The sequence below is a fragment of the Pan troglodytes genome, chromosome 17 (assembly GCF_028858775.2).
Source record: "Pan troglodytes isolate AG18354 chromosome 17, NHGRI_mPanTro3-v2.0_pri, whole genome shotgun sequence".
NCBI classification, from domain to species: domain Eukaryota; kingdom Metazoa; phylum Chordata; class Mammalia; order Primates; family Hominidae; genus Pan; species Pan troglodytes.
Window position 1 is genome coordinate 60,952,349 of NC_072415.2, and position 23,614 is coordinate 60,975,962.

At 39.4% G+C, this 23,614-nt stretch overlaps 1 protein-coding gene across 8 annotated transcripts in view; it reads left to right on the top strand.

Moving 5' to 3' along the window:
• The window catches only part of ME2 (malic enzyme 2), a 69,565-nt gene that overhangs the window by 13,790 nt on the left and 32,161 nt on the right, over positions 1-23,614 (top strand). For 6 of the 8 annotated variants that reach the window (XR_010151934.1, XR_010151935.1, XR_010151937.1 and 3 more), the window contains exons 2-4: positions 3,105-3,224; positions 15,656-15,789; positions 20,396-20,545. Coding sequence is in view for 4 of the 8 variants with exons in the window: in XM_024350844.3 (XP_024206612.1) it covers positions 3,117-3,224; positions 15,656-15,789; positions 20,396-20,545 (392 nt within the window). In the remaining 4 variants the exon portion in view is untranslated. Of the gene's footprint in view, positions 1-444; positions 710-3,104; positions 3,225-15,655; positions 15,790-20,395; positions 20,546-23,614 lie in introns of those variants that run through there. The other 2 variants (XR_010151936.1, XM_054671786.2) reach the window with 1 other exon arrangement.

Genomic DNA, 23,614 nt, shown 5'->3' on the forward strand with positions numbered 1-23,614 from the left:
AATATTCTTGGAATTTTTGTTGGAATTGCCTTAGAACTGTGGATTGTTTGAGGGGAAACTGAAATGTTTACTGTTGACTATTCCCATCCAGAAATGGGTATTTCTATCCATATATTTAGGACTTCTTTATGTCTGTTAGTTTCTGTGTTGGTGTATTCCTAGGTATTTTATAATTTGTATTAGTATTGTAAATAGAATCTTTTATCCTATTACATATCTTAATTTATTATTGCTGATATAATCAGCCACTTTGCTGAAGTCTTCTTATTAGTTCTAGTATTTTTTTCAGTTGATTGTCTCAGATTTTCTAGGTGGCAGTTATATCATCTGCAGCTTTAGACCTTCGTTGTAAATGGGCCCAAAATAATGCTGCTTTTTTATTCTAAGAAAAACAATTCAGTGGAGTCATGAAGTGAAAAGTATAGCAAAAAATTACTCTTTAAGGGCAGGTGCAGTGGCTCACGCCTGTAATCCCAACACTTTGGGAGGCCGAGGTGGGCGGATCACAAGGTCAGGAGTTCGAGACCAGCCTGGCCAACATGGTGAAACCCTGTCTCTACTAAAGATACAAAAAATCAGCTGGGCATGGTGGCGCATGCCTGTAATCCCAGCTACTTGGGAGGCTGGGGCAGGAGAATCACTTGAAACCCGGAGGCAGAGGTTGTAGCGAGCCAAGATCGTGCCATTGCACTCCAGCCTGGGGAACTGGGTAAGACTCTATCTCAAAAAAAAAAAAAAAAAACCTTTAAATTTGCTTCAATACTTATTATAAAATAATAAGCATAAATATACAGAATAATAGTAATAAAGAGTGTATATGCAAAATTGTAATTTTATGGTATTTTGAACTTAAAGCATCAAAATGGTAGCATAAATTAATTTCTAGAAAGAAACCTGAACACTTACTTTTCATCATGGTTATTTCTGCTACACTATTACAGCTATGATAAAAATCCAGCAATGAAAAAGGATGAGGATAATGATGTAGCACCTGCTTAATGAATAAGACCATTCAGATGAGCAAAATACATAATTTCAATAATTTGTTACCTTTCCCCTGAAAAGGCCATCAGGAATTTGTTAGAGTTTGATGCCTCCCCAGTAGTTAGCCTTGGTAACTGAGGAAGTAATTGGCTTGTGTTTGACTCAAAAAGTTTGTGTAGGCTCAGCTACTGGTTATTTTTCTATCTTACTGTCTTTTGAACAGCTCAGATATTTCTTAAAAGGGTCTCAAATCTCCTACGTGTGATTTTGTAGTTTTGTTCTACTGACAGAACATATTCAGAAATTAAATCATTTTTTTAACAATACATTGAAGATTTTCTACTGCTGCCTTTTCCTCTTACTCTTTCTGCTCTTCCCATTTTCTACATTCTTTGTCAGTGTTTTCTTAAGGCCCACAATTAATTCTTAAATTTCTTCTTTGAAGCTGTGAACAAAACCATCCCTACTATCTTGGCCTGGCTACCTGTACAGTGTTTTCCACTTTTTTGACAAAGAACAGGAAACCTTTTAAATCATTCACACATTCTTTTCATTTATGTCCTTCATGCTTTAATTATTTACAGTTTAATTACATCTATGACTATTTAATATGAGTGAAACATTCTTGGCAATGTTGAAGGACTTCTAACCCTGACTGCGTCATATTTAATATCAGGCTTACCATCCATACATGGATGTGTTGATGAAACTCTAAGCCTCATACAAGTGGTCTTGAAACATCAAATCACACTTGATTTCAAAGGTTGATGGATGGAAGTGGTATGGGAGGCAGAAAACAACTTCAGCAAAGTTACTTGCAAACTGGATGTTTCAGTGTCCAGGAATAAGTGATCAAGCAACACATTTAAAACATCCCTTTTTGGCCGGGCGCGGTGGCCCACGCCTGTAATCTCAGCACTTTGGGAGGCCGAGGCAGGCAGATCACGAGGTCAGGAGATCGAGACCATCCTGGACAACACAGTGAAACCCCTTATATACTAAAAATAAAAATACAAAAAAATTAGCCAGGCGTGGTGGCGGGCGCCTGTAGTCCCAGCTACTCGGGAGGCCAAGGCAGGAGAATGGCGTGAACCCGGGAGGTGGAGCTTGCAGTGAGCTGAGATCATGCCACTGCACTCCAGCCTGGGCAACAGAGCGAGACTCCATCTCAAAAAAAAAAAAAACAAAAATAATTTTTGAAATGCCTCTGAATTGTTCAGTTTAAAATGGTTACTTTTATGGTATATGAGCTTCAAAAAAAAAAAAAATCTTTATGTAAATGGTTTTGCTGCCCCCTCACACATATCATGGATTTCTCCACAAATATAAATCCATTTTAAAAAACTTAACAGCGTAATAATTGCAATGATTTGTAATGTTTAAAGAAATAAATAGGCATTTCAAATTCTGATTTTTGGTGAGATAATTGGTAAGTAGAAGACTCTATTATCACTAAATATTTTAGATTTAATGTATAGTTTTCTCTTTAAAAATGTCCATGTTTATGATGGATGCAATTATTTTATACATTATTTTATATAAAGTAATTACAATTACTTTATATGTTTTCTAGCCAATTTATATGATTTGTTTATATTAAATAACAGGTTTTCTAAGACAAAAAATTCTAGTACGTTAAATTTAAACATTAAACATAGTCCATTAAAATTCTAGGTCTAGATTAAGAATCAGGATAGTTTTTCTTCCTGTGTCTCTACTTTCTTATTATTTACTTTTCCACCTTCAAGCTAAACTCTCACTCATTAAAATGGAACTCACTTTGCTATTTACTATGTTACCTTATTTCTTAACCTCTTAATGTGTTTCTGTTACAAGTGGGAGATGCATACCTTGCCACACTTGTGTGACTAGAAAGAGGTTAAATGTTTTTTGCAGTGTCTGATACATAGTAGGTGGTACTTAAAGAGTAGCAGTGATTATTTCCCAAGAACATAAGAGTGTTATCAGAAAAAGTAAGTTTTCACCTTCGCCTCTTGTTACCTTTTTAAAACTGTTGCAGCCTGTGGAAACATAAATGTGTTTTGAAAACTGATACCCAATGGACATGAAGGCCTATAATATGATTCTCTTCAGTGGTTTATTTGCTTTGTTTTTTTCAGGTGAAAGAAAAGATGTTGTCCCGGTTAAGAGTAGTTTCCACCACTTGTACTTTGGCATGTCGACATTTGCACATAAAAGAAAAAGGCAAGCCACTTATGCTGAACCCAAGAACAAACAAGGTTAGTAACATTAATATCAATGTACATTTTCTCTCTTCTTATTAAAGTTTGATATATTTAAGACTGATAAGGTGTGACATATTTTTGTAGCTTTATGCTAAGGTTGTTCAGAGATAGTTGTTTACATGAAATTTTCACGCTTCTCCACATGGCAAAATTGTAGTTGTTTTATACCTCCTCAATTTCATCCTTATGACTTTTACCACCAGAAAAGGATTGACTTTGATTCCTAGTTCTAGCTTTAAAAAATAAAAAATCCCGGAATAGTGCTTTGGCCAGGACTTTGGGCCACATGTGAGATATTTACATTTCCCCAGCTCATACCAGGTACTCACCCTGAGCTAATCAGTTAGGCCCTTGGAAAGTAGGGTCAAAATTGTGAAATGAACCTTTATGTAAAGTCCACATCACCCCACCTCCACTTATCTTTTTGGACACAAACCATTGCACACAAAAAATTTTGCCCATTAATTAGAATGATTACATGACTGCTTCAAAATAGAGAGACTCCTGGCTCTTTATTGTACTCTTGTGACAAAAGTGACGTGCAATATTGAGATCCAGTCACGACTTCATCCTTCATCTATGTTTGATTCGGTGGACAAGTGCCTGTCTGTTTTTTAGTGGCAATATTAAATAGTAAGTAAAAGTTCTGGGAAGAGATTTTTTTTACAAGAAGCTTGCAAGAGGATACATTGAGTTTATTGCAATATATGAAATTTACCTTTTGGGGAAAGGTAAATTCAAATGAAAAGTGTGACTTATTTTAAAAGAACAGTCATAAAAAACTTGCCAGTCCCGTTTGTTTCCCACTATCAGGGAAAATAGTTAATTGTTAATTGTTATCCTATGATAAGTTTTGAGGGGTTTCAGGCCTACAAAGGGGAATTTGACCATGGGTCACACAGAGCACCTCACCTTTGTATTCTTGGTACGTGACACAGAATGAGTTCAGCAAGCAGTTAGTGCGTTAAATGAAGCTTAATGAAGGATATTCTGATCCTCTCTTGTTTGTGCCTGACCTCTCCAAATCTCATTTGCTCTTTAAGATGCACCTCATTTCAAATCCAGTTCTCCTGTAGAACCTTTTTACACCACCATGGACTGGAGTAATTACTCCCTTCTCTGAAACCCCATAGCAGTTTCTTCCTGTTCCTGTGGCAAGTAATCAATAGGTGTTGCTTTGTGCCTCTTTTCATGGTTTAAGCTGTTATTGAAGTCATTGATGGTAGTTACATTTTCCTGAGTTTATATCTTCTTGACTATATTTCAGGTTCCTTTTGGGCAGGGACCGTTCAAATACTTCTGTGTATCTTTTACAGTGCTATGGGCGCATTTGATAAATATATTGGTTTTATTTTATATTTTATCCTTATGGAAATAATTTATTTAAAACCTATTCTGGGGACTTAGAGATTATAAGAAATTTATAAAGTACATTGAGTGGCAAACAAGTTTGCAGATGGAGCATAGTCTAAGTGCATTACCATACTTCCCTAAAGAAAATAATGTCGGCCAGGCACAGTGGCTCACTCCTGTAATCCCAGCACCTTGGGAGGCTGAGGCAGGCAGATCACCTGAGGTCAGGAGTTCAAGACCAGCCTGACCAACATGGAGAAACTTCATCTCTACTAAAAATACAAAATTAGGCCGGACATGGTGGCTTATGCCTGTAATCCCAGCACTTTGGGAGGCTGAGGTGGGCGGATCACCTGAGGTTGGGAGTTCGAGACCAGCCTGACCAACACGGAGACACCCCATCTCTACTAAAAATATATAATTAGCTGGGCGTGGTGGAGCATGCCTATAAACCCAGCTACTTGGGAGGCTGAGGCAGGAGAATCGTTTGAACCCGGAAGTGGAGAGTGGGGTGAGCCGAGATCGTGCCATTGCATGCCATCCTGGGCAAGAAGAGCGAAACTCCATCTCAAAAGAAAGAAAAAGAAAAAGAAAAAAAAAAATGTCTAACATTCTGGCCTTCTGAAATCCCTAAGATTGAATAGCATCTATATGGTCACATCATTGAAGGACCGCTTCTGGAAACCCCTTAAACATCAGGAAGAGTTTATTTTTGTTTAAAGAACATAGACCAGTGATTCCCAATTCATGGGTTATAGACTCCTCAGGAACTTACCATGTAAAGAAATCTCGTTTGTGCTTTAAATATTGTATACTTAATAACTTTTCACATTTTTGTAAATATTATCTTTAAGGATATGTTGCTGCTGTAATTAATAAAATAGTAATTAAAGGCAGTATTGAATTCTGAATCTTTTTAAATGTATGTCTGTAATCACTGTATACTCAAGGTATACCTGCTCTTTGTTTATAAAACTTTTTTATTGTGGTAAAGGAAGCATAATATAAAATTGACAATTTTAACTATTTAAAAGTATACAATTAAGTGACTTTACATTCATTTAGTGTTGTGCAACCGTCACCACTATCTGGTTCCAGAACTTTTTTATTATCCCAAGTAGAAACCTAGTATTATTTCATTTTATTTTATTTTTTTGAGACAGGTTCTCACTCTGTTGCCCTGCTGGAGTGCAATGACACTATCACGGCTTACTGCAGCCTTGACCTCCCTGGGCTCAGGTGATTTTCCCATCTCACCTTCCCGAGTAGCTGAGACTACAGGCACGTGCCACCACACCTGGCTACTTTTTGTATTTTTTCGTAGAGATGAGGTCTTGCCATGTTGTCTACGCTGGTTTTGAACTCCTGGGCTCAAGTGATCCGCCTGCCTTGGCCTCCTAAACTGTTGGGATTACAGGCTTGAGCCACCATACCTGGCCAAAATTTCTTACACTTTAAAAGGTGGGACACCATTATGCTAGGTTATAAGCAGGAGTTTAGGTGCTAATTTGGGCTTTACCATTTACTAGCCATGAAACTTTGGCAAACCCTTCAACTTCTCTAGGCTTTAGTTTTTTCATGTAAATAATATAGGTAGTAGCATTTGGAAACATTTAAAGGGCTATACAAGTATAAAATTGGATTTCTCCTTTTCTCCCCATGCTCATTTGGCTAACTTTTCTCATAATTTTCTGAAATTCAGCTCTGCATCCTTTCCCACACAGCAGAAGGTGAGCAGTGGTTGAGCAAGTGAATCTTCATCTGTATTTACAGCCACTCCTCATGGCTTGCATTACCGCCTGTGCTCTGCCTCCTGTCAGAGGAGTGCAAACCCTATTGTGAACTGCGCATGCAAGGGATCTAGGTTGCACACTAATTATGAGAATCTAATGCCTGATGATCTGAGGTGGCACAGTTTCATCCTGAAACCTTTCCCTACCCCCTGAAATAGAGTCAACAAGATAAAAACTCATGAAAATGTAACTATCATCAATGACTTCAATAACAACTAAGACATGAAAGGAAAAATTGTCTTCAGCCGGCTGTGGTGGCTCACACCTGTAGTCCCAGCACTTTGGGAGGCTGAGGTGGATTGCTTGGGGTCAGGAGTTTGAGACCAGCCTGGCCTGGTCTCTACCAGCCTGAACTCGTCTCTACCAAAAATATAAAAAAATTAGCCAAGCACTGTGGTGCATGCCTATAGTTTCAGCTACTCAGGAGGCTGAGGTGGGAGGATCACTTGAGCCCAGGAGGTGGAGGTTGCAGTGAGATCGTGCCACTGCACTGCAGCTTGGGTGGCAGAGTGAGCCCCTGTCTCAAAAAAAATTGTCTTCCATGAAACTGGTCACTGGTGCCAAAGAGGATGGGGACCACTGCTCTAGGAAGTTTTCACTGACCCTTTTTCCTACTTCCTCACCACACTGGGTGAGTTACTCCCCTGTCCTTTGAGCATTCTTGTGCTCACTTCTGTCAATACCATGTATCATACTCAGTTGGAATTATCTCATTCCTCCATTGAGGACAATGACTATATCTTAGTCTGTATCCTCATTATCTTACCCCAGAGTACTTAGCACACACAGAGCCTCAGTACATGCTGGGTAGATGGATGAATGCATAAACAGATGAGCACATAGGAAAACAAAATCTGACATGATTGGTGCTCGGAGTTTCACAGATAATTAAACATAGGTTTTGTTTCCAGAAAATAAGTTTGGATTATATAGGAGTTTTGTTACCTACTCTTGTAAAACAAGTTAGGAAATACCCCTATTCACACCTCTTTTCCCAATGTACTGATTTATGTGTTTTCTTATCATTTTTTGAGCAAGTGAAGCTTCATCTGTATTTACAGCCACTCCTCATGGCTTGCATTACAAAGCCCATTTCATCTTACAAAGTCTTAAAAATTGAGTGATGCAGTTTTTTAAAAAATAAGAATAGGGGGAGGAAGAAGGAAAAAAGTAAGAATAATTTTATTTATTTATTTATTTATTTATTTTTTAAGATGGAGTCTTGCTCTGTTGCCCAGGCTGGAGTGCAGTGGCGTGATCTCGGCTCACTGCAAGCTCTGCCTTCTGGGTTCATGCCATTCTCCTGCCTCAGCCTCCCTAGTAGCTGGGACTACAGGCGCCTGCCACCGTGCTCAGCTAATTTTTTGTATTTTTAGTAGAGATGGTGTTTCACTGTGGTCTCGATCTGCTGACCTCGTGATCTGCCCACCTCAGCCTCCCAAAGTGCTGGGATTACAGGCGTGAGCCACTACGCCCGGCCAAGAACAATTTTAAATTACATTAAAAAGTTTTCAGTTGAGTGATATGATTTGGCTCTGCATCACCACCCAAATCTCATCTTGAATTTTAATAATTACCACGTGTCAAAGGTAGGACCAGGTGGAGGTAATTGAATTGTGGGGGTGGTTCCCCCCATGCTGTTCTTGTGATAGTGAGTGAGTTCTCACAAGATCTGGTGGCTTTATAAGGGACTTCCCCCTTCGCTCAGCACTCATTCTCTCTCCTGCCACCCTGGGTAGAGGGGCCTGCTACCATAATTGTAAGTTTCCTGAGGTCTCCCCAGCCATGTGGAACTGTGAGTCAGTTAAACCTCTTTTCTTATAAATTACTCAGTCTTGGTATTTCGTCATAGCAGCATGAGAATGGGCTAATACAATGAGTATATTTTATTTCAAATTTATGTATTAACACCTAATTTCTATACCAAAACAACATAAGCCATAGAACATCTGATGTGAATAATTGTGGATTTGTGATGAACAGAGCTTGCCACTTAGTTATAATTTGCCCTTTTAGTGCAAGTTCATCTCAATTAACACATTTTCAGAAGTCTAAACAAGCATTTGAGTGCTAGTGAGGCACTGGCTACATAGTGCCTATCCGTATTGAGGTTAAGGGAATGCATTTTATCTCCTGCATATAAATGTGTGTAAATGGATTCTATCTCCTGAATCGTTTGCCTTCTATCTTACATTTCTCATTACAAACGTAAATCAGTATTAAAGAGTCTGATTTGTATTAAAGAGTTGTTTTAGTCTTAGATTATTTCTGTTACTCTCAGGATATGTCTTATATTAGATTGTACAAGGCTTAAAGATACAGATAAAATGTGCTTTAAAGTATGAAATGAGTACCAGAAAATAAATATTTGGTTGAATCAGAGAGATGAGAAAATATATAACAAATTAATTGGCTATTCATTTTTAGTGTGGATTTAAAGCTTTTAGAGGTAGATATAAGTGATACTTTCTTTTACACTTTAATAATGCTTCCATAGGGTAGAGTGCTCAAACAAGAAATTTGGGAAGGATTCAGGCTGAGGTTTATTATGATTACAGCAGTAAAAGTGTACAATTGTTTGATTACAAGGTGAGCCAACTCTAAACTATGTACATAGCCTCCGACCCTCAATTTTTTTTTTCACTTTTGTTCTTCCTGCCTCTGTGTTGGCTGCCTTAGCAAGAGAGATGCCAACATTTTTATTGATGACCCAGTGGGCTAAAGGTATAGGAGTCCTTCTGAAATTTTTTTAAAAAAACACCTGAACACTATTGATATAACCTAGTAATTCTCAAGTAACTCCTGCTATCTACGTTTTTTTCTTTTTCTAGTTCCTCCCGTAATACTACTAAACATCTCTTTTAAACCAAGTATTCTTTTCAAGATGTAAGATCGTGAAGAGATTCTACTACAGATTCTTAATTTATTTCAGCCAAATTCAAATATCCTAATGGACTCTATTTAGAATAATGAACCATAGATTGCCAGAACTAAAAGAGCTAAGTACATAGTAAATACCTATGCAAACCATTAACTTAATTCGAGAAGGAGTGTTAAAGAAGAGAATCAATAACTCCTTTATTTTGTAGATTCCATCCCTAAGATTTAAGGACATGCTCAAGCTTTGTATCTGGAACTCTGGTTTTCTGGTTATTAGTTCTCTGAGGGTTTTGTTAATTTATTTGTTTATATTTTAACTTCTCCTGGCTAGTTCTTTAATAAATTTAGAATTTTCTTCTGGTTATTTACACAAATAATATGACTAGAAAAGATTTAAAAATCACATTGCTATTATTCTATCACCTTTTTTTTTTTTTTTTTTTTTTTTTTGGTGAGACAGAGATTTACTCTTGTTGCCCAGGCTGGAGTGCAATGGTGCAATTTTGGCTCACCACATCCTCCGCTCCCAGGTTCAAGTGATTCTCCTGCCTCAGCATCCCAAGTAGCTGGGATTATAGGCATGTGCCACCACGCCTGGCTAATTTTGTATTTTTGGTAGAGACGGGGTTTCAGCGTGTTGTCCAGGCTGATCTCGAACTCCTGACCTCAGGTGATCCACCCGCCTTAGCCTCCCAAAGTGCTGGGATTACAGGCGTGAGCCACTGTGCCTGGCCTCTATCATCTATTTTTATTTGGCCATGATTCTCTTAAAAGTATACTTACTTTTAAGATTATCGCCGGGCGCGGTGGCTCACGCCTGTAATGCCAGCACTTTGGGAGGCCGAGGCGGGCGGATCACGAGGTCAGGAGATCGAGACCATCCTGGCTAACACGGTGAAACCCCGTCTCTACTAAAAATACAAAAAATTAGCCGGGCGTGGTAGCGGGCGCCTGTAGTCCCAGCTACTCGGGAGGCTGAGGCAGGAGAATGGCATGAACCCGGGAGGCGGAGCTTGCAGTGAGCCGAGATCGCGCCACTGCACTCCAGCCTGGGCGACAGAGCGAGACTCCGTCTCAAAAAAAAAAAAAAAAAAAAGATTATAACATATACTTTTATATGCAATTTTACCACTGGGAAAAGTATACTATAAATATATCTCTAAAATGTTTGATAAGCTGTATAATAAATATATGGGTGCATAATAGTGTAGTAGCCTTTGGATTTGGAATTCCAGTGGCTGATGAGACTCCCAGCTTTGCACCTTTACTGGTCCCCTAACATGTTTACCTGAATGTTCAAGTGTCTGTTTAAGAGATTTGTGTCAATATTGACTCATGTGGAGAAACTGCATGTGCCTAAAGTGAAATAGTTCAGGGTCTTTCAGGATCAGCTGGAGGAAGTACACCTCTGCTATGTAAATTGGGAGGGAGGGAATTGCTGTTGCATAGATGAGAAAAAGGGAGACTTGGGAGAAGTGGCAAAGGGAGATGGAGAAAGTAGGAGAAGAGTAGATGAGAGGATGATCATTTCTGCTTAATACTAAACTAATCAAGCCATTCATTTTAAACTAATGTCATCATCACAGGCTTGCTTCACTTATTAACATCAGCCTAGCAAATTTAAGAACTTAATCAACTGTTAACATAAATATCTATACATAAAATTATTTAATCATTTTATTTTTTTACTCTGCATTATAAATAAATCACTTTTGAGTGTCCCTTAAATCTAAATAGGAAATAGGCAGTGCAACCTTGTGTAGTCAACTCCATTTATCTTTGGCAATAAGGATAGGCAAAGCGTACTTTTTTTTTTGGGACAGGATCTCACTTTGTCACCCAGGCAGAAGTATAGTGGCACAGTCATGGCTCCCTGCAGCCTTGACCTTCCAGGCTTAGGAGATCCTCCCACCTCAGCCTCTGAGTACCTGGTACTACAGGCATGTGCCACCACACCTGGCTAATTTTTGTATTTTTGTAGAGATGACGTTTCACCATGCTGCCCTAGCTGGTCTCGAACTCCTGGGCTCAAGCAATCTATCCGCGCTGGCCTCCCAAAATACTTGGATTACAGGCATGAGCCACTTGTGCCTGGCCCAAAGCACTTCTAAATGAACTGCATAGTTCATTTAAACATACGTTTTAGCCTTTTCCTTTACCCTTTTGCTAGAGTTGGAAAAAAAGACGCAAGAGTGACAGTTTTGGTTTTACCTTCTTTGTATTTCCCAGCCTTCAATAAAATCATACAAGGAGGAACATGAGACACATGTTTATTATTGTCTAGTGTCTCCTCCATTATTGAAAGTGGGTATTAAAGTCTCCAACTTGTTGAATTGTCTTTCTTTCTTCAATTCTGTTAGCTCTGCTTCATGTATTCTGGACCTCTGTTGTTAGGTATGTCTATATTTATAATAGTTATATCTTCATAATAGATTCACCCTTTCATCATTGTAAAATGTCCTCTGTAGTAGCAGCATTCATTTTAAAGTCTGTTTTGTCTATTGTCAGTATAGCCACTCTAGCTCTCTTTTGGTTACAATTTGTGTGGTATATCTTTTTCCATCCTTTTACTTTCCACTTATTTGTGTCCCTTACAGACAGCATATAATTGGATTATGTTTTCTTCTGTTTTTTTTTTTTTTTTTTCTGAGACAGAGTCTCACTCTGTCAGCCAGGCTGGAGTGCAGTGGTGCAATCTCGGCTCACTGCAACCTCCACCTCCTGGGTTGAAGCTATTCTCCTGCCTCAGCTTCCCGAGTAGCTGGGACTACAGGCACCCGCCACCACACCTGGCTTATTTTTTTTTGTATTTTTAGTAGAGATGGGGTTTCACCATATTGGCCAGGCTGGTCTCAGAACTCCTGACCTTGTGATCCGCCTGCCTCCACCTCCCACAGTGTTGGGATTACAGGCGTGAGCCACCACGCCCAGCCTAATTTTGTATTTTTAGTAGAGATGAAGTTTCTCCATGTTGGTCAGGCTGGTCTCAAACTCCTGACCTCAGGTGATCCACCTGCTTCAGCCTCCCAAAGTGCTGGGATTACAGGCATGAGCCACTGCGCCTGGCCGACATTATTTCTTTAGAGAAGTATGGTAATGCATTTAGACTATGCTCCATCTGCAAACTTGTTTTTCTCTTTGTCTAGGCGTAGATCTCTTTTGAGTTTATCATACTTGGAGTTGTTGAGCTTACTGGATGTGTGGATTAATGTTTCTCATATTTGGGAAGTTTTGGGGCATTATCTCTTAAAATATTATTCTGCTTCTTTCTCTCCTCTCCTCAAACTTCATTATGCATATGTTGGCATACTTGATGGTGTCTTACAGGTCTCTGAGATTCTGTTCATCTTTTTTTTGAGACGGAGTCTCCCTCTGTCACCAGGCTGGAGTGCGGTGGCATGATCTCGGCTCACTGCAGCCTCCGCCTCCCGGGTTCAAGCAATTCTCCTGCCTCAGCCTCTCGAGTAGCTGGGACTACAGGCACATGCCACCACACTTAGCTAATTTTTGTATTTTTAGTAGAGATGGGGTTTTACCATGTTGGCCAGGATGGTCTTGATCTTTTGACCTCATGAACCACCCACCTAAGCCTCCCAAAGTGCTGGGATTAGAGGCGTGAGCCACCGCACCTGGCAGTTCATATTTCTTTATTCTTTTTTCTTTCTATCTTAGACTAGATAATCTTGGGTGACCTATTTTTAAGTTTGCTGATTCTTTCCCACTTGCTCAAATCTACTGTTGAACCCCTCTGGTAAATTTTTTATTTTCATTTATTGTACTGTTGATGAAAAGATTAAAACTCTGTAAAATATTTGAAGATATTTATTCTGAGCCAAATATGAGTGACCATGGCCTGTGAAACAGCCCCAGGAGATCCTGAAAATATGTATCCCAGGTTTTGGGGGCACAGCTTGGTTTTGTACATTTTAGGGAGACATGAGACATCAAATACATTTAAGATACACATTGGTTCAGTCCAGAAAGGTGGGACAACTCGAAGTGGGGGCTTCCAGGTTATAGGCAGGTTTAAATTTTTTCTTATTGGCAGTTGGTTGAGTTATTATCAATAGAAATAAATGTCTGGATTATGATAGGAGGCTTTGGAGACCAGAGTTTCTTCATGCAGATGAAGCCTCCAGGTAGCAGGCTTCAGAGAGAATAGATTGTAAATGTTTCTTATCAGGCTTAAGGTCTGTGTTGATGTTAATGCTGGAGGAGTATAGTGAGGCATGTCTGACCCCCCATGCCATCATAACCTAAACCAGCCTTTTCAGGTTATATGTTAAGAGTGCCCTAGCTAAGGAGGAAGTCCATTCAGGTGGTTGGGAGACCTTAGAATTTTATTTTTGGTTTGCAGTACTTTCATTCCCAGAATTTCCATTTAATTTCTTTGTTGGTAGTCTCAATTTGGTGGGACATTATTCTCATACTTTCCTTTAGTTCTTTAGACATGGTGTCTTTTAAGTCTTTGAATGTATTCAAAGATGTGAATGTAAAGTCTTTAGTAAGTACAATGTTTAGGCTTCCTCAAGGACAGTTTCATGATTTTTTGTTGAAAACTGGACATTTTAAATAAGGTAGCAGTTCAGGAAATCAAATACTCCTCCCAGGGTTTGTTGTATTGCTGCTACTTTTGCTTGTTTAGTGATATTTCCAAACTAATTCTTTTCTTTTTTTGAGATGGAGTATCGCTCTTTTGCCTAGGCTGGAGTACAGGGGCATGATCTTGGCTCACTGCAACCTCCACCTCCCAGGTTCAAGCGATTCTCCTGTCTCAGCCCCCCGAGTAGCTGGGACCACAGGCACATGCCACCACTCCTGGCTAATTTTTGTACTTTTAGTAGAGACAGGGTTTCACCATGTTGGCCAAGCTGGTCTCGAATTCCTGACCTCAGGTGATCTGCCCACCTTGGCCTCCCAAAGTGCTGGGATTACAGGCATGAGCCACCGTGCCTGGCCTCCAAACTATTCTTTATAAAGTCTGTATTCTTGTACATGCCCACTGAAGTCTCTGATTGGTTAGTTTTGTGGTCAGCTGATAATTAGACAAAGACTTAAATGCTTGGAACTAGTAAATTTCCCATTTTTTGCCAAGCGGCTCTGTGTGCATGTTGCGGCATACCTCCAGCACTGAACCAGGCAGTTTACAACTACCCAGAAGCCTTCACTTCCTGCTTGCACAGAGCCTCAAGGTTAGCCAGAGGTGTGAGCTAGGGTCTTTTCAGGTCTTTCCTGGATGTGTCCACAGCTCATGTATGTGACCTTCTAGAGTCCCGGTAATACCTCACGGCTTTTGAAAGCTCCAACCTCATTCTTTAGCTTTTCCTTGTGAGCTTTTTGTTACCCTGTTGTTTTTCTCAACTGCTATCCACTGCTTTGGGCAGCTGCTATGCTAAATTATTGCCTCTGATTGTTTTCAACAAGCAGTTCTGGGGGAAATGGCTTTTCAGATGGGGTGAGCGCCAAGTTAGGTCAAATGAAGATAGCCTTGCAGGTGGGGTCTTCCAGGGAACCACCAGACAGGTCAAATAATGACATTTTCCTGGAATGGGGCTTAGAAGAATCTCCAGCCCCTTCTTCCTGCCCTGGTGGCTTCCAGGCTGCTGATTTTCATAGTAATTGTGAGGTGTTAGTTTTCGATTTAAAACTCACAAAGCTTGTTGCTTACTGAAATCCAGCCATTTTTCCTGACTAACTGCTCCCTGATTGCTGCATTCCTTTGGTAAATTTCCAGAATGTTGAAGATGTTGCTTCTGGTTATTTTTTCAGTGTTCTTGTTGCTTTTATGGAGGAAAAGATTTTCCAAAGGCCTTGCTCCAGCATTTTCATTGACATTACTTTGATTTGAAGAATTTAATCCAGAGTCAAATACCAGAAATTGAAAAAGATTTTCTTATGACATAGATTAATTTTTTCTTAAGCATCATTTCTTCTATCCCCTTTTAATGATATTTCATGGTATGAATATACCGTAGGATGCTTAACTCTTTCATAGTTAATGGGCTTTTTGTTAGCTTGTAATAGCCAAGAGAACTAGAAACTATGCTACAACTAAACTTTTTGTATATGCCTTTGTATGCCGTTAAGAATGTTTCTCTAGAATGGCTCCCTGGAAGTCAGATTGCTTGATGAATAATATGTATATAAAAAATTTAAGAATACTTTAAAACTGTCTTCCAAAGGCCTAAACTAGTTTATATTCCCAGCAGTGGTTTGTGAGAATAACTATTTTCCACACCCTGACCAATACTGACATCAGTCTTACAAAGTTTTGAAAGCCTGGGAAAAAATAATATGTCATTGATTTTTCAAATTTGCATTTAAATTATATTTTGAAGAACAATGTCATTGCTACCCCAGTAAGTAATAATTTTTAATCCTTTTGTTTCTCCTCTTTAGGGAATGGCATTTACTTTACAAGAACGACAAATGCTTGGTCTTCAAGGACTTCTACCTCCCAAAATAGAGACACAAGATATTCAAGCCTTACGATTTCATAGAAACTTGAAGAAAATGACTAGCCCTTTGGAAAAGTAAGAGTTGCTTAGATGTTTCTTTTTTTATTGGTATTCTCATTAGAAAACTTATGAGCATTATGGTTATTATGGCACGAGAAATACACAATCTTATATAAGTTTGTGTTTTGTCAGTTAACTACTTTTATAATGATTGTGTTTCTTTCACTTCGGTGAATACTTCACAAGTATTCACTATTGTAAAACTTAACAAATTAGTTTTTATGCTTACAGTCAGAGCAATTCAGGTTTGAATGGAATATTAGAAGCAAAGGATACCATCTAATTTGCACTCATTTTATTCAACACTTTTATTGATCACCTGCTTTGTGTTTGACACTGTACCAGCCACTGAGGCTATAAAGTGGGTAATAGATAGGATGACCATATACTATATCACCTAATCTAGGATACTTTGGAGAATAAAAAAGAGGTGTACCCAAAGCTACCCCTGGCAAACTTTTTTTGTTTCTTTTTTTGAGATGGAGTCTTGCTCTGTTGCCCAGGCTGGAGTGCAGTGGTGCGATCTCAGCTTACTGCAGTCTCCACCTCCCAAGTCCAAGCAGTTCTCCTGCTTCAGCCTCCTGAGTAGTTGGGTTTACAGGCGCCCACCACCACGCCTGGCTAATTTTTGTATTTTTAGTAGAGATGGAGTTTCACCGTATTGGCCAGGCTGGTGTCAAATTCCTGACCTCAGGTGATCCACCTGCCTCAGCCTCCCAAAGTGCTGGGATTACAGGCATGAGCCACTGCTCCTGGACTTTTTCTTTTCTTTTCTTTTCTTTTTGAGACAGGGTCTCACTCTGTTGCCCAGGCTGGAGTGCAGTGGCACAATTTCGGCTCACTGCAACCTCTGCCTCCCGGGCTCAAGCAGTTCTCCTACCTCAGCCTCTCAAGTAGCTGGGATTACAGGAGTGCACCACCACACCCGGCTAATTTTTGTAGTTTTTAGTAGAGACGGGGTTTCACCATATTGCCCATATTGCCCAGGCTGGTTTCGAACTCCTGGACTCAAGCAATCTGCCCGCCTTGGCCTCCCAAAGTGCTGGGATTACAGGCTTGAGCCACTGCACCAGGCAGCAAACTTAATATATATGACCAACCCAGTAACTCATAGCCCTGTCTTCTAAAAGTCATCAACAGACAGTTATGCTATGATTGCTATTGGTCTCTAGACCACAATGTACAGTACAATGGGAAAAAGGTACAAGCAGATATATTCTGAGAGCATGCAGAGGGCATCTAGCTCAACTTGGGGAATCAGATAAAAGCTTCCTGAAGGGAGTGATGCCTAAGCTGAATTGTAAACAGGATGTTACAGGTAGCAGGCAAAGTATTCTGGGTAGAGGGATTGGTCTGCATATAGAACTAAGCATATCAATTGAGTTTGTTAAGTATAGGAGATTATTGGTGACTGGTAAGAGTGGTTTCTTTGATGTGATAGAGCAAAAGAGATACTGTGATAGATTGAAAAATGAATGGAGGGGGAGGAAATGTAAACTACCCTTACAAGAAGTTCAGGTAAGGAGGGAAGGAAGATATTAAATAATAAGTAAAGCAAGACTTGGGATTAAGTATGTTTCAAGCTGGAAGAAAATTTAATGTTTCTTCGTAGTTAGGAGGAATGAGCCCAGGAGAAAGGATCATTGATAGAGCAAGGTCTAGGGAAAGGAAAAAGGCATAGGGTCAAATGCGGAGATAGAGTGGCTGGTCTTGAGCAAGAACAAAGAACAGCTCATTCTCTGAAGCTGGAATAAACATAAATACAGATAGTAAGGATAAGTATGGAGATGATTGAGCAGAAGTAATGAACTCTCAATCTTAACTGATGATCTTGCTTTCCTTTATGACATTGAATATGAAAGTCATCGCTCAGATTTAGAAGGGCCAGGGTTGGGTAGAGTTGGTGAGGAGAGTGAGAAATGCTTGGAAGAGCCATGTGGCTATAAGATAAAGCTGAACAAAAGCTAGGCTTGGTGGCTCATGCCTGTAATCCCAGCATTTTGGGAGGTCAAGGTGGGAGGATCACTTGAGCCCAGGAGTTCCAGACCAGCCTGGGCAACAGAGTGGGACCCTGTTTCTACAAAAAAAAAAAAAAAAAGAAAGAAAGAAAAAAAAAAAAGCCAGGCATGGTGTCGCATACCTATAGTTGCAGCAGCTCAGAAGACTGAGGCAGGAGGATAACTTAAGCCCAGGAGGTCAAGGCTGCAGTGAGCCATGATTGCACCACTGCACTCTAGCCTGGGTGACAGAGTGAGACCCTGTCTCAGAAAAAAAAAAAAAGAAAGAAAAAGAAAGGCTAAACAAGAGCAGGTTAAAGGGGTGAGAGCAGACCCTGATGGCCTGGTGGCAAGATCTTGTTTGTATTGGTGCCATTCTGCACAGCAATGTTATTTTTCCGTAGAAAAAATGAAATGTAACACTGATTCAGGCTTGGAGTTTGCTGGGCTGGCAAAGGCAGGTGTTACATAAATTCATTCAGTTAATATTCAGGACTGCTAATGTGCCTGGCATTGTTCTAAGCTTTGAAACTCCACAAATGAAAACACTCAGCCCTTCTCTTCAGAGAGTTCACTATCTCTGGTGGAAAGGCAGACACTGTGGAAGGGTAGTACAGTGATAAATCATGTGGGGATTCCTAAACAGTAATGACAGGGAGAGATTTGCTCAGAGTGAGAGATTTGATCCTGGGATTCAGAGCAGGAAGTAAAGAGGATCCTGAAGGGAGCCCATAGAATTGGAAGAAAATGAAGCAGTCAAAGAGCTAGAGATCCCTCTGAAGGATGACGAAGTGAGGGCATCATATGGCTACCCAAAATGGTAGAGGATTGTGATCCAAGAGTGGATAAGGGCATTCACCATTGCTGAGCTATAATGATCCTAGGTGAGTGCTGCCCATCACTGAGGCACACAGAAGACTGACTAAAGTGAAATAAAGATTGAAAGTGGTAACATTGAGGAGATCCGTGACTTGTACAGCTTCCCTCTATCACATGCCTCATAGGTCATCTGTTCTTTCCTTAACATTACTTCCATCTCACAAAGCCATCCATTCCATTTTAGCAGCCCAGTTTGTTTACTTCCCTGTACTGCAGAGAAGTCTTCTTCCCTTTAATTTCTATCTATTGATACCATTTCTTCCACTATTAGCTATGTAGAAAATAAAATTGAAGGGATCACTTCTCCTCATTTATTGCACACCAGTTATATGCCACATATTGCTATTAATAGTTCCTGGAACTATAGAAGTATATGAGGTGATCATTTCTAACTTATGGTATTGTCTAGACTGGAGGAAGCCAGAAAGTCAAGGAGTGGAGTGAGAGTTAACAGAGGGAAGTAGGCTATCATGGGACCTAAAAACAGGAAAGTCTAAAGCGTGTATGTATACATGATAGGGGAGGGGAGTGGACAGAAAAGGGCCCCCAGAGAGCACGCCACCTGAGCTGCATTTGGAGCGCACGTGTATAGGACTATACCTGGAGAGAGAGTGCAGGCAAATGGTGCATCAAACGCAGCAAGTCCAGGTTGAGTTGTGATGCATTTGAGGAGCTGAAGTAAGTCAACATGAAGAAGATGAGGCTGAAAAGTAGGCAGAGGTTTTGTTAACTATTTTAGGAGCTTGAGCCTTATTTTACAATGATTTATTTGGAAGTGACTTAAGGAGAACAGAAATGATCACAGTTAGGTTTTTAAGAGAAGAATGAATTGGAGCGTAGGAGGAAATTTTATTTATAAAGACTGGTAAGAAGGCTTTTGAGGTAAATCAGCTGAGAAATGATGGTAGCTTGTACTGTGCAAGGGTGGAGGGAGCAAATGGATATATTTGAAAGCTACTTAGCAGGTAGACTCTGTAGGACTTGGTGATTTATAGGATTGGTGTTGGGGAGGGTAGGAGAGGAATAAATCAAGAATGGAATCTGGGTTTCGCATTTGGTCACGTGATAGCAGAAGAAACAAGGTCGGGGGAAAGATACGTCTGCTTTAGACGTATTTAATTCAAGATGATTACTGACTTTCAAGCTTTCAAGCTGATATTTCCCTGTTCTCTAAATTTAAAAACAAGTTATTTCTATATTTATTGACATCAATTGACAATTGCCTTTTTTGTGCTGCTTCTGCACTCTATGTAGACCTCATAATGCTTCTAACCCTCCTGGGTTATAAACTCCTTGAAAATAGAGGTAACTTCTTATATCCCTGGAGAATAGTGCCAGGCATATAGTGTTAAGCAAATGTTTGAATTAATGCCACTTTATTTTGCTTCCTTGTTTATATGTCAGTCTCCTTGAAGACTGATTCTTTAAGCGTAAGGACCTCATGGTGATCTTTGCATTTCCAGTGCCTTCTACAGAGCCTGACCCACAGTTAGGGTTTAGTAAACATTGTTTCTATTGTTACTTCATTGTCATCATCATCTACTATTTAAGTACCCTCATATTTTTGTTAATTTTTAGTCCTGGGTGTTAAATAGTAATAATCTAAGGTTTTGGGTTTTTTTTAGAATGTGATGTGAGAATGGGGCTCAATTTCAATTTTAGACATTTAGGTTTAACTTTCATAAGCCAAGACTTTTAATGTAATGCAGGCTGACTTAGACATTATTTACTGTGCTTCATTTCAGATATATCTACATAATGGGAATACAAGAAAGAAATGAGAAATTGTTTTATAGAATACTGCAAGATGACATTGAGAGTTTAATGCCAATTGTATATACACCGACGGTTGGTCTTGCCTGCTCCCAGTATGGACACATCTTTAGAAGACCTAAGTAAGGCTTGTTTAAAAAAAAGCTTGTAAATGATTATTGAATAAGGAAAATATCATTCCATAACACCCATTACATTTCTATTTTATGTTTCTTAGCCAAATCACATTTCCCACCTCAGAAAAACGTAATTTTGATTAAAAGAGATTAACAAAATCCCAACATATTCATAACTTTTATCTTTGTAAAAATAGCATAATTCATTTCTAATCTTCTTTAAATTATTGTGATTGTTAGAGGAATTACATACATTCTTCTGGAACCTGCTCCCCCACCAAAAAAAGTCTTAATTCTGGTGGGAGATTATCCAGAATTATCATTAAAATTTTTGTCAATAAAGTCAAATTAAGAGATTTTTTTTCTCATTTTTTAATCAGTTTCAATTTGTTTGTTTTTGTTTTTGAGACAGAGTCTCACTTTGTCACCCAGGCTGGAGTGGAGTGCAGCAGTATGATCTTGGCTCACTGCAACCTCTGCCTCCCAGGTTCAAGTAATTCTTGTGCCTCAGCCTCCCTAGTAGCTGGAATTACAGGTGCACGCCACCATGCCTGCTAATTTTTGTATTTTTAGTAGAGATGGGATTTCACCATGTTGGCTGGGCTGGTCTTGAACTCCTGACTCCAAGTGATCAGCCTGCCTCAGCCTCCCAAAGTGCTGGGATTTACAGGCGTGAGCCACTGCATCTGGCCTGTTCTCCTTTTTTTAATGAATTTTCATTCCAAATAGTTGTAGCACCTACAAACATTATAAGTGGGAAGAGTACTGAAATGGCAAGGACTGACTCAAGTTCTTGAATGAGTCGCGTGATCCCCATGAATGTGTTTCCTCATGTGTAAAATGGGAATAGCAGGACCTATCAAAGAGCTATTGCAGAAACCAATGTGACAGTTCTTTGGAAAATTATAAGCAATATTATATATATATACACACACACACACACACACATATGCTGTTTTCACTTAATCTGAGTTTTCTTATTCCTCTAATCCATTATTACTTTTCTCAATCCTTATAATATTTTCCCCATGCCCAATTAACACATTCTTCCACGTGTAGAAATTCAGTCTCCTGTCGCCTTGTCTAGTGGCTTTCAAACTTTAATGTGTGTAAGAAGTACCTGTGGGACTTACTCAAAATGTTGATCTCTGCCAACTTTCCTCTCCTCCCCATCCCCAAGATTTCTGATGAAAAAGAAAAAAGGTCTGGAGGTCCGGATTTTAGTGAGCACCTTCAGTGATTGTGTTGCAGGTGTTCCCTGGAAGACACTGAGAAACAGACTGTTCTAACCTAGATGCTGCCAACAATTACTGTAACTAAAACATTTCTGTGACATAACCATGCTGTTCAGCTATTTTATAGTTTCTTATTAGCATGATTAAAAGATAGAGAGAAACTTAGAAATACTGATGCCTGAGCCCCACCCCCAGAGATTCAGATTCAGTTAGTCTAGACTTAGGAGTTTCACAAAAGAGCCTGGTGTAATTCTGATGTATACCCAGAGTTGAGAACTGACTTGAAACATGAAGAGCATGGCTTATGTGTGAGGGCAAACACTGTATATTGTTTATGCAATGTATTGTGCTATGGGTTTTTTTTGTTGTTCATTTTGTTTTTGTAGATGGTCATTAAATCTTGATTGGTTGGTTGATCGATCTAAACTTTAAGCTAATTAAATCAGAATCTTTGGAGGTGGGACCCTGGCATTTTAAAGCTTATCAGATGATTCCATTATATAGCCAGATTGAGAAATTGCTGAACTAAACTGATTTGAACTGTAATAGTAGTGCCAAATTTAAGATACCAATGAGAAAGTTAAATGTAAGATCAGTTTGACAGCAATGAGGATCCACTGGCCCTCATGTCTGCCTGACCTGTGTTCTAGAACCTGCGTTTCTTCTTTTTTTCCTCCTTCTCTCCCTTCCTTCTTTGCTTTCTCTTTTGAAATCTGGATTGATTATCTGAATTAGGTAACAATATACTGTGTCTAAAATGACTTTTTGTTAGCCATTCCACAATTTATACATATTTCAAAACATGTTGTACATGATAAATACAGTTGACCCTTGAACAGCACAGGTGTGAAGGTCCATTTATACTCAGATTTTCCTGTGCTTCTGCCACCCCTGAGACAGGAAGACCAACCCCTCCTCCTCCTCCTCTTTATGATTTTGTTAATAACATTTTCTTTTTTCTAGGTTACTTTATTGTAAGAAGACAGTATAGAATTCATATGGCATACAAAATAGTGTTAGTCAGCCAGGCACAGTGACTCATACCTTTAATCCTAACACTTTGGGAGGCTGAAGGGGGTGGATCACTTGAGGTCAGGAGTTCGAGACCAGCCTGGCCAACATGGCGAAACCCTGTCTCTACTAAAAATACAAAAACTAGCCAGGCGTGGTGGCGGGCATGTAAAATCCCATCTACTCTGGAGGCTGAGGCAGGAGAATTGCTTGAACCCTCGGTGGGGGGGCAGAGGTTGCAGCGAGCCGAGATCGTACCACTTCACTGCAGCATGGGTGAAAGAGCAAAACTCCAAGTCAAAAAAGAAAAAAAATTGTTAGTCAATCTGTGTGTTACTGGTAAGGCTTCTGGTCAGTAATAGGCCATTAGTAGTTAAGTTTTTGGAAAATCATATGTAAATTTTTGACTTGATTTTCTAACACCCACATTGTTCAAGGGTCAACTGTATATCCAATTTTTGCCAATTAAAAAATAATATTAAATAAGTAAAAGTAACTTCACTTTTTCCTGATGCTTCAGGTGTCTCATCTTTTGTGTGATTTTACTGTAATTTTCTTCTCTCCCTTCCTGCTCCTTCAAATTTCAAATTTTCAGTTTCAGTAAGTTTTAACAATAGTTTAGTTGGCCTTGTACTGCTCTCCTGCATTGGTGGCTTGCTTTAGATTTTTTTTTTTTTTTTCCTGGTGGTGTATTGAGTTTATTTGAACATGAGATGTGGTTACATTTCTTCTTGAGTAAAATGACTGTATCATTTAACAATAATCTTTGTTGCATCTGCTATGAACAGTAATTACAGTTTGAAGTACTTGAAAATGTTTGAAAATAAAC